The 12714-nt window shown below is 39.2% G+C and overlaps 1 protein-coding gene across 1 annotated transcript in view; it reads right to left on the bottom strand.

The window, feature by feature from the left end:
• LOC111511264 (monocarboxylate transporter 12-B) overlaps positions 1 to 12714 on the bottom strand; it is a 46679-nt gene that overhangs the window by 15503 nt on the left and 18462 nt on the right. Inside the window, exon 6 of the mRNA XM_074186002.1 lies at positions 10148 to 10428. Coding sequence (XP_074042103.1) covers positions 10148 to 10428 — 281 coding nt within the window. The remainder of the gene's footprint in view (positions 1 to 10147; positions 10429 to 12714) is intronic.

Here is a 12714-nt window from a genome sequence, read left to right as displayed (position 1 = left end):
GAACCCCGCTCTTTTATTATGGTTTTGCTTGAACTTTATTTTGTATCTTTTTGATTTCCTTGATAGTAGAATTTATTTCGGTAATTTGTTTGGAGATGTCACCTTGAAATTTGGTTAGTTTTTCATTTACTTGGATCATTTGTTTTTCGTGTTTCTTAGCTAGTTGATATATAAATGAAGCAAGTTCATTATCGGTTCCATCCACATACTTTTTATTAGCAACATCGTAATCAGTGGTGGGGCTCTTCACATGACACAATTTCACATCACCACAATGAATATTACCATCTGAGGTATAATGCAACAAACATCCTCCAGAGGGCGTTGGCAATTTTCGCTTTCTGTTGCTGTCGCTACGTCCAAACTTATCGATAACCATTTTGAAAATGATAATGTATTGGGGAACGTAGTGTATCTTATAGAATTATTTTTGCCTCTTTGAGTTCATTCAAAATGGCAATGATTTCATTGTTGTGCGAAGTATTTCCTGCATCTCGAGAGGCTAGCAATAATTTGAGACGTTCGCATAGCTCGTTGGGATCGTCCCAATAAATGTATTCAATGGGTTTCGTATTGAATGTCATTGCAAGAGGTGACGTTTTGGGTAGACATGATGTCATCGCAGTAGTAGTAGTGAGAGGTGTTTTAGGTTGAAAAAACCCAGTACCAGTTTTACGACGATTTCCTGCTGTAGGAAACAACGGTTTGATTATGTTGGTGTACTTGTATCTCTGTGTGCCTTTTAGATGCCCAGCCGAATTCTTGTGAGCGCTCGATAAATTCAAAATCTTTTTGTATACATTCAAATCCTCAGTGTTATAATTTTCAGGCATGTCGAGAAATAACAGTTCATATATACCGGGTGTTCCTTTCCAGTGATACCCAGCCAATTTTATGTTTCCGCTACGCTTGTCAAAATCGATTTCCTTTTGGCCTAGGAACCATTTTGAAGATACCCCATCATATATGGGACCGTATACTTTGTCGATTTCCTTGTCATTTCCCCAATGTTTTTTAATGTACGGTTGAGACATTATCGGATATTGATCGATATATTCTTCTAAAACTTGTTCATTTATGCCTGACGCAACGTTGTCGTCTTGTTCATCTTCTGCATACCCACTAAAGACGTTTTCATCATCATCATCGTCATCCTCATCTGTACCTGCAACATGTACGAGGGATTGGAATGGAGTCGTTTCAGGCTCTTCCACTGTCTCTTGTTTGACTTCGGTTTTTGCCTCAGTTTTCAATGGGGTACTAGCTGACTGTGTTGCTATTTTATTAGCTATTTTCCTCAATGGAATAGACAGAGGTTTGAAAAATCTTTGCAATGACTCATCTTCTTCGGATTTGCCCAATTTCAGAGCCAAATATTTTTTTCGAATGATGCGTGCAATTTCGTTGATCTTATTCTTTCGAATAACATCAACTTCTTTGCTCAACGGTTTCATGATGGTGAATGATACTACATCACGCACTGTGTATACTTATATATTTGTCGAATCCTTGACGATAACGTCCACCATTCTTATCGAAATCTTTCATTATTACAACGGTTCCATATCGATGTTGCCAACATTCGGCACACATTCTCTTGAATTCATCGAAAGACATGTCGGGAGAGACGTGTTCATCGAATACATGTTTCAAATTCATTTCATCCTGTTTGAAAAGTACAATCATATTGCTATTGTCTCGTATCAATTGTTTGGGGATTTTTGAATATGTCTGACAAAGATAGGCGGCGTCAATGTTCTTATGCCTACATACAGAATAATATTCGCGAATTTTCTGTTGGCCATCACATGCGACATCGTCGAAAATGAATATGGAATTTGATTTGGCTTCGTGAGGGCTTATGATATCCTCATTTTCCCTGAACGGATAATATCCCAACCCCTTGACTTTACTGAAAATTTCTTGAATCACTTGATATTTAGGTTGATACAATGATTTTGAATATACGTAGATATTTTCAAATTTGGCGCCATTCTGGTGGAATAGCAATGTTAAGATAGCGTTTGTCTTTCCACAACCACTCGGCCCACAAATTATTGCACGAAACGAATTGGGTAATAATATACCATGCTTCCCAACTACACTACTATTGTTGGCTTCATTCAAAAAGTCTAAATTTTCAATAGGTAATGTCTTGTCTTGTTGAACGACTTTCATGATGTGATGCTGGATAATGAGTGCGCTACGCTTATAAATAAAAACATCACAGTCATCACCCAATCATTCTCAATGTTGACTTACTCCGGTGCAGGTGTCGTCAATTCGATTATCAATAAGCTCCCGTTCGAATTACATCTACCTGGTTATCAGTTTTGCGGACCAGGCACCAAATTGAAAAAGAGATTGGAACGCGGTGACACCGGTGTAAATCCTTTGGACGAATATTGTAAAGATCACGATATCGCGTACTCTCAAAGCGACTCATTAGAAGACCGTCATAAAGCAGATCAAGTGTTGGAAAATAGAGCTTGGGAACGCGTTAAATCGAAAGACGCTAGATTTGGTGAAAAAGCTGCAGCTTGGCTCGTTACTACAACAATGAAAGCGAAACGTAAGTTCGGCATGGGGTTGTCCTTTCGACGTAATATGCTTCAAAAAATTACTAAAAATTGGAAGCCACATCCTACCAATATTAAGAAATCTAGTGCTTCGGCTTTGCGAGCTGCTAAAATGGCATTGAGTCAAGCTGGAGGACGTAAAAACATACGGATACCTAGGATAATACCATTTGAAGCAAAATCTGGAGGAATTCTTCCCCTCATCCCTATATTCGCTGCCCTTTCAGCTTTGGGTTCGTTGGCAGGTGGAGCAGGCGCTATCGCAAAAACCGTAATAGATGCTAAAAATGCCAAAAAGAAACTTGAAGAAGATCAACGTCACAATAAAGCTATGGAACATTTAGGTTCCGGTTTGTACCTACGCAAAACACCTCGAGGATTTGGTCTGTTCCTAAAGAAACAACAGCAACGCAAAGGGCGAGGTCTTTACTTGAAAAAGCAAAAAAACTCCTACTGAAGCTACCCCATAGAGCATTATACGATTCGGAAATTCAAAAATGTGCCCGTCAAATGAGAATTCCACATTTTCGTGGAGTCTTTATGCGCGACACGTTGCCAACTCGTGGTCCTCGACTGCGAGAATGTGCTGTATTGAACTTGGATTCTCGATTGAATAAAGGCACTCATTGGGTAGCTTACATTAAAAACGGCAATGATGTACAATACTTTGATAGTTTCGGTAATCTCAAACCTCCAATGGAATTGGTCAGATATTTTGGAGGGGGTATAACGATTACATATAACAATGATCAGTATCAAAATTTTGACCAGAGTAATTGCGGACATCTGTGCCTACAGTTTCTGCTCCATAATGTCTGCAAAAATGGTTGGAGATAAATCTTTGCGAGATTTAACCGATGCTGAATTGAAAACTTTATCGATCGACTATTTGATTGAGAATGCTCAACCTTGGGAATTATTGGATGTTTGGCATAGATTACCAAAGGACTACCAACATCGATTCGCTTTGCAGATTCGTTTACCATGTTTCATCCATTACCGACATGAGGTACCACCACCTACATCAGCTGCGTCATCGCTACAAAAAGCAATGTATTATGGTCCTGTGAGTTCGCAAATAGAATGTTATTATTGTAGAAATAAATGATTTTTATGCAAAATGTTGTTGTTATTGTTTCAATCATTATTTAAGGAGATGTCATACTGACATTATATCAGTCATGTCTATGATATTAACGCTAACGAGTCGTTCTTCGACGCTCTCCATCGATTTCAATCCACCCATTCGATTAGATTCTGATTCTGAATATACTTTGGCTTTGCTCAGTTTCCATTCGTACAACAGTATACCCAACATTGAAGAAGGTACGAAATTCTACTACTATGAAAACGCTGACAAAACTAAACAGAAAAGCATCGATATACCTCTTGGATCTTACGAAATTGGTGACATTGAAGAATTAATAAACAAATACATCACGCCTAAAACGTTCAAGGAAAACCCTGAGGATTTTTTCTATCTGAAACCGAATAATAATACCCTGAAAAGTGAAATATTCTGTCTGAAGCACTCGATTGATTTCCGACCTGCAAATAGCTTGGCTCACATACTGGGGTTTTCATCTACTGTTCTCAAACCAAACTTACATCACGAATCCGATCTACCTGTGGATATCATTAAAGTACGCACCATACACATAGATAGCAACATTACGTTTGGAGCCTTCTACAACGACACACCGACTCATACGATATACGAATTTGCTGTTGGTGTTGATCCGGGGTATGCAATTGACGAAATACCTAATCACCCCATTTACCTACCTATTGCACATAGAGACGAAATAAACAATATCACGCTGCGAGTGCTCGACCAACATTCTAGGCTCATTGATTTCCGAAACGAAGAAATAATAATTCGTTTGGAATTGAAGCGGAAGTATGGTGCTGACTATCTATAAAAATAATACACCTCCATACCCCAAATCAGTCTTCACCAAGACCTTCACTAGTCGACAACTATTGACAACGGAAAATAAATTGTTTCTGGAATCTCTTGGTTATCATGTTGTCCAATCAAGTGTTCAACATTTTCCGAAAACCGCAAATCGATGAGTCCATACAAAAGATAGAATGGCGGACCTACTATCCATATGTCAAATCTTTTCGCAACAACGATGTTATTGAAATTAACATCAATCAATCTGATGCCTACGATGCTTTGTACGATAGTCTGCTGTTCATTAGTGGAAAAGTTGAGAAAACTAAAGGGGACGGTAAGGTGTCATTCGTAAACAATGCTGGTGCTTTCATGTTTCAATCTGCTAGTTATGAGCAGAGTGGTAAGGAATTGGAAGCAGTTCGTGAACTTGGAATTGTTAGTACTGTTAGAGGCTTTCTCATCTACACCGACGAAGATATCAAACACTTGGCCACCTCCGGTTGGACTTTTCCCAACAATACAGGCGCCATCAACACAACTCATCTAACATTCAACATGCTCATACCCATCAAGCATTTTTTGAATATCTTCAACGATTATCAGTGTGTTTCCTACGGTAAACATACCATTCGATTAGTACGAGCTGGAGATGATAGCAACTGTTTCAAAATAGAAGAGACTCCTGCTGCACTAACACCGAAAACGGAAGTTAAATTGGAAATTGAAAATATCGAACTGAAAGTTAAACGACTCTTTCCGCATGATCAAATTAAATTGCAACTTTTGAAAGCTATCCAAGCAGACACTCCTATTCTCATACCGTTCAGAAAATGGGAACTTCATATGCTGCCAGCTCTCACACAAGGTGCAAAAAATGAAATATGGGCCGTCAAGACTTCTTCGTTCCTCGAAAGCCCTCGCTATGTAATTGTATGTTTCCAAAAAAATCGTGACTACACTAAAGTCAACAATGATCCAACAATATTCAATCATTTGAATATTACCAATATAACGCTCACTCTTAACGGTGAGAATTACCCCAAGGAAAATATGCATTTGAATTTTGCAAAGGGGAATTTTTCGCAAGCTTATTTCAACTACTCACAATTTGGTCTCAGCTACAAAATAACCAATCAACATAATCCTCTTCTTACTTCCACCGTCTTCACGGACAAAGCTCTCTTTGTCATCGATTGTTCCAGAAGGGATGAGAGCATCAAAAGTTCCAGTGTTGATGTAAAACTTGAAATCGAAGCATCCGAGGGATTTCCTCAAAATACTAGAGCCTATTGCATAATTGTGCACGACACTGTCATAGAACACCTCCCACTCAGCGAAATTATTAAAAAATGGAACTGAACATGTTATTTTGCTTCAGTATCAATCGAAGAGTCAACATGAGAATAGCTGTTGTAGATATTCAAGGCTTCACCGTCGAGCAAAAATTCCATCCTAAAGAAATAGCCATTAGGATTGGAATTCAGTGTAGTAACTTTTTACTGCTGCCAAACACACCATTTTCCAGTTTGAGTAAAGAAGATCGTCGTACCGCCTGTTACTTGGAGCGAAACATTCACGGATTGAGGTATTCCTCTGGCTTTGTGGAATATAATCAATTGGATGCCATCCTCATGGAGAATCTACAAGGTGTCGATGTCATTTATGTGCGAGGACATCAAAAATATGACTTTCTAACTGAAAAATTTCACGAGTTGAATATACCGACACGCGTTGTGAATTTGGAGGGCTATGACAATACAACATGGTTGGTTCCCACATTCGACAACAACGAAGGTACCTCACCCTGTATGCATCACATTCGCAAGCGAACCAACTACAATTGCAGTCTCCGAAACGTAGATATTTTATACAAATGGCTTTGTGATATATTACCAAAATAAAAATGTATAATAAATTTCCAAATCATTTATCTAACCTCACCGCCTTATGATACCCTCAACAAAAAATAGAAAACGTATGCAAAACGTTCGAAAGCGCACGAAAAACGATCGAAAGCGCACGAAAAACGACCGTAAACGCACGTAAAACGGTCGAAAACGCACGAAAAACGATCGTCAACGCACGAAAAACGATCGAAAACGCACGGAAAACCACGTATTTTGAAATGTCATTGTCGAATACTTCGCTCTCCCATTGCCCTCACGTTAAGTCCACAACGCTTAACCTCTCGACACTTTTGAATCTCCTCTTTCTCCTGATGATGCTAACTTGGTTAACAAAGATACGAAACATAGTGCCCTTTTGGCATGTTGGAATGCTAGACTTCTGTTGAACTGACATGTTTTTTCTTAAATGGTATATTTTGACGCACCCTGTACACTTCGACGTCATGTTTGTTTTCAATGATGTATTTTGAAATACCTTGTAACATTGAGGGATCACACTTTGAAACGATACAGCCTCATTAATCTGTAATGTTTTTTCTTGAATCTGATTCATTATTATTAATATATAACTTTCGCGCTTCCAATTTTCGTCGAGTAGTTCACGATTAATTCCAAAACCGGCAACGCTACATTACTCCATAAACATTGATTTATTGTACAACTGGCAACGCCGAACCTGACATGCTGGCATGTATTAACATTTGACAGATGCAGTCCTATGAGTCTAGTGTTTACAGTGTCCTTCTTCAACCAATAGATAGTTCAGCTAGTGACTCATAGATGACTCTGTGTATTCTATAACTTAATTTTCAAACCGGCAACGCTACATTACTCCATAAACATTGATTTATTGTACAACTGGCAACACCTGCTTGCACTAGCAACCGGTAAAACCTCAATCTCCATCTCTCTTTGCATCGATTACGTCACACGCGCCTCTCGCTCTTACACACACATACACATCTTTACATGAAATATTAATTATTTTCCCAAATCTAAGTATATTTTCCTATCTTCAATATGATAATGACGATTACATTCTACGGAAATCAAAAATAATGCTGTCAAGTATAATGAATGAGTCAATTTCGGTCCTGACAAAACTAACGCTATAAATACCCAACATTCGCAGTTAACTTCAATATCTTACGATGGTGTAGAGGCTAAGGACAATGTCTACGGCGCGGACGACCCAGGTTCGAATCTCATAACTATAAACTTTTTTTATTTAAAATCACGTGACTGAAGGGGCCGAGGGAGCTGATAGGTTAGGTGGAGTACCAAGGGGGCCGAGGGGTGAGGAAGAGTCGCAAGAGGGCATGAGCGGTGATGTGGAGTACTAAGGGGGCCGTGAATGCTTGAATCGCTACGAAACTCGTTCCATCCTGCGTCGATGACGTCACACGTTTCCCCCACTCCTGTTTGAACCAAAAATTGCAGAAAGTTTAGCTCCATAAGAAAATACATGGGATTTTGCGCCAGAAGTCTCTTTGTTACACTACTGTGCGTCTAGCCAAGAAACAAGCAGATGCATTTTTTATAAACGCTCTCACGGTCTGGCCAAAATGTTACATTGTATGAGGCACAGGACCGTCGTTTAATTTTCGGATCAAAAGAAATCTATCTATTCCTGAAGCTAGAATATGTACTAAGATACATAGCTTTTGCTAGGTATTATAGAACTGTATACTTAAAAGGCAGAACATGCGTAATAGCCCATAACTCATCGCCAGATTTTGTTTTTTAGACAGGTTCTCTGTGGTGGATCTTCAGGCCGAATGATGTCGAACTAGTTTCGCTGACCTCCAGGGTGTGTCTGCTCCTTCGTTCACAATAGTAGAAAATTGAGTAGCAGAGTTTAAACGAGGCCGTGAGAGCTGCGAAGACGAGCATTGCAGTGGTCAACCAAAAAAGGTGACGGCTCCAGAAATACTGAAGCGGTACTAAATGATCATCAACTGAAGGTGCGCGAGCTAGCAGCCCTAATAGGCATTTCAAAAAGTGCGGTACATCGTATATTATCTGAAAATTCGGACATGAGAAAGCTGTATGCAAGATGGGTACCGCATTGCAAAAATAGTGTCGTAAAGATGTTTCACAGCAACAAAGCAGAATTCTTGCGTCGTTTCATACCTTGGATGGAACATGTGTCCATCAGTTCACACCCGAGATGAACATACAATTGAAACCGTAGACTTAAAGAAGGCAAAGACTGTTTCATCTGCAGGCAAGGCCTTAGGCAGACAATGCCATGGCATCGGGTGCATTCCCAGATGGCGGATAGGGGAACGGCCAGGGGACTGGGGGCTCTGTCCGGGAAGCCAATATGTGGCCTAATGGACGGGGTCGCCGGACTCCTGTGGATGAACTAAGTACGGTGAGGAGAACAAAAACTCTCCAAAAGCCTTTGCGAAACATGCCACCGTGGACCAGCCTACCCAAGGCGGCGCATTTGCGGCGCCGAGGCCGAAAGGAGAGAGAGCGAAAGAGGTAGGAGTGGCAGCAACCATAAGTGCATCCTCCTCTTCCCTCACTCCGCCTCCAACAGCAAAGGCACTTTCTGCGGTGGGCGCCAAAATCTCCGCCTTGAAGGCAAGGAACCGGCTGATCCTGCAGAAAAGCGCCCTCACTTGAACATCTCCACTAGAGGAACCCCGGGAAGGTTGAAGAAGCCGCGCAACGACAGTAATGTCGCTGCACCTTCTAAAACGGAGGCTGCCGTGAGATACCTCAAGGTTGCCAAAGAGAGTGTGACTCTTGGCCTACGATATAAAGAAGTTTCCTAGTGACCTGTCCACTTTCCTGGAAAGAAAAAGATGGACGATGACCTAGGAGAATAACTCCTCAGGAGGATGTACAATGGGTCATATGTGACTCAAGTGCTGTGGGTATACACTCACCCTTCCATGATACATACATCAACGGCGTGTATTATGTGAACTTATTGCAACGTTTTAGTAAAGAAATCAAGCAAAAACGGCCGCAAATGACAAATAAAAAAGTGGTGTTTCATTAAGACAATGCATCGGCTCACAAATCCATTATCGCATTGACCAAAATTAACGAATTGAAGTTTAAATTGCTACCTCGAGGACCCTATTCGACAGATTGAGGCCCCTCGAAACTTGGAAAATGACTCAGTTATCAAAGATTTTCCAACGATGAAGAAGTGATATCGCCAAACAGTTCATATTATTAAAACGGTATCAAACTCATTGAACGTCGCTGAGAAAAGTGTATAGTGCTACAAGGAGATTATGCTGAAAACTAGATATATTCAATAATGATAATAATATCGCCTTTATCATTTCATAACCAAAACAAAAAACACAACATTACTTACATTTGAAATAAAGGGCAAAGTTCATCGTCCGTAATGAAATACATCACGGAAAATGTTCTTCCCTTCAACGCTGAAAAGGTGACAAACAAAAAGATAAAGAGAAGAAAATCAAAAATGAAACTCTGATTGTTATATATAATGATATTATAATATAAATACGAAAAAACAAGAATACAAGATACCTATCTATAATTTGATTTAACTTCAGTCTTACAAATAGTCTTTATATTTAGTTTTGAACTTTGTGAAATAAATTTTTTTTAGGGGGGGTTTTTCCAAAATTTTTGTGTTTTCTTCTGGGACTACCTGTACTGATACATTTTTTAATGAAGAAACTCGAGTTATCAGCCAAAGATTTGGATATATTTGTATGCTAACCCATATCAAATAACAATGAAAATATAAAGGTCCTCACCTATTCGAAAAACGGCTATGAGAAAAGTCGCCACCAAAAAATTCCTTCTGTTATTGACGTCATAGAATCCACACACTGCTGAATAAGTTATTTTTGCCATAACATCGAAACAAAAGTATACCATCATCATCAGGGCTATTTCGGAAATTTCGAAATTTACATCATGTAGGAACATTCTGATGAGTGTACAGAACATTCCGTCAGTAACAAATGGAAGAGCCAAACCAACAGCCATACTAATGTACTTGAAGTCTCCCAATAACCCTAGACCAACGATATTTCTGAAAAATGAAACAATAATACGATTTGCTGTGAATGAAGAGCTCTCAATATCTCATTCACTGAATTTCATAAACCAACACTGACTAGGACGTATGTTGAGGAATTTTTAATAGTTCTTCAATTCGTTATCATTTGAAATTGATTCACGATCGGAAATAATGACAGATGTTTGTTTGGAGATCATCAGCCGAAGACTATTGTGGATACTAACAATCGAAACGTTGTGAAGCAACTTGGCTTGGAATCTCTTAATCTTTAATTTTTTGTTTAATTGTTCTATTTTTATTACTTGTATATTATTCCACTGTAATTTCATTTCAGGGTTTTTTGCTTCAGATATAACCGTTATTTTCAGCTATTCCTTTCAATACATTTGTATTGGTTCTTCCAGGGATTTCAAATCATTTTATATGATATTAGACAATGGAAACCCGAACTGATGAAATTCAATAACAGATATTGTTGTGCTTTGCACGAAGTACCTGATCTTCAGCGTTTTCCCATGATTATTATGTATCAATTCATAAATATATTTCTATCAATTGTAACCATATTTTCATAGGAGATGTAGACCTTATTAGCATTATTATTATCATCATTATTATTATTGCCACCATGTGGAGAGCGTGGAATGAGAGCAGTTGGGTAAATGTCTGGTATCTTGGGTGAAACTTCTGCAATCTTCTTTGAGATCTCTATATTTTTTTCAAATGAAATCCATTTCAGGTTACTCGCTGAGAAAGAAGTTTTCTCTAGGAAGAATGAATAATTTTCTAAATCAGAATAATAATCTAAATCAGTTTTCGAGTTCATCCATCATAAATTAACCAATTTTCATCTTCACAAGATTTTTTCAGGTTCAGATTCATCATGCGTCTGGAGTCATTTCAAAACATTCTTTCACTGCACACCAATTCAAACTGTGTAATCGCATGATAGTTTCTTGTGAAACTATAAGACGCCAATGGCCTTCATATAACACCGTATATGTTCAGTTCTTCGCGAGATGACCTCTTGAGTACGGATATCAAAGTGTTACGTTACAGTAACGTAATGTATCACAAACATAACTCGAACACGTTACAGTTACGTCACTGATGTTCGCAGTTACGATACGGGTCGATTGGTAAAAATCAATACGCAGCTTTAGATACAGTCGAGCAAATTTATATTTGGACGAGTTGGATATTTCAAACCTCTCAATATTCATTTCATTTTTTAATTCGGAAACCGAACGTCAAACTGAAATGAATCAAGAAACCAGATTTGCTCGAAAATAATTTTCACTTCAAAAGAGAGCAGAAGCGTTTCGCTTATCTTTTCGAAATGAATCAGTCCAAATCCAGCACGGATTTCAAGGTTTCAATCTTAGCAAATGATACCATATAGGAACAATATTCCTCGATGTCTCCAAGGTATTTGACAGTTTTTCACTATGGACTCGTGGCCAAAATGTCTGATTTTGCTCATAGTGGAACAATGCTATGTTGAATCGATTAATTTTCATCTGACAGACATTGCCAGTACTGGGTGTGATTGAAACTCTCCGCCAGGTGACTCCAGGAAGCAGAAGGCCTGAAAGGCGCATTTCTTCCATCTCACCTCTTATCGGTTTACACAGTAGATGTACGTAGTCCAGAGGACAATTTGAACAAATGGGCTCTCTACGCGGACGACACTGCATAGCTATATTTCCACCAATCACCAGCTGGTTACAGGTCACATGCAAAGATCAGCATGAACCCCAAAAAGAGACGGACGATACTTTCCACCCAGTGGATAAAGCAGCCTGAAGAATATTTATTTCTCGACGAGAAGAGATTCCATAGACGAACGGTGAAAGAGGTCTTCCTTCGACAGGCGATCCATTTTCAGATCTCATAGAAAATCCGTCCATATTACTTTTATCCCATCATGGAACTTAGGAGAAATATGGATTTCCAATGAAACTGCTCCTGATCAAGACAATATTGAATTCCACCATACTGTATACCTCTACTGCTTGAGGTTAGTGCTCAGGAACATACAGACTCCATATCTAACGTCTGCCTACGGATGGCCATCAACGCTCCAAGATTCATACCCAACTGATATATCCACAGAGACATGGATCTCATCACCCAGTATAGAATGTTGCCCTGAGAAACTGCGCTCAAGCAAGCGCTGCGATACCACGAGGGATAAGCACAAGAGACCAACGGAGCTGAACCACAGTCCCGCTCCGAAAGTCTGTATCCGATGGTTCCGAAAATTCTATATACACAGACGAATCCCGACATTTCACA

This window comes from Leptinotarsa decemlineata, unplaced genomic scaffold, assembly GCF_025532065.1.
Source record: "Leptinotarsa decemlineata unplaced genomic scaffold, Ldec_3_MD MMD2_tig00078422_RagTag_RagTag, whole genome shotgun sequence".
Classification (NCBI taxonomy): Eukaryota; Metazoa; Arthropoda; class Insecta; order Coleoptera; family Chrysomelidae; genus Leptinotarsa; species Leptinotarsa decemlineata.
Note: the sequence above shows the minus strand (reverse complement) of the source record. Positions and strands in the feature narration are given on the sequence as shown.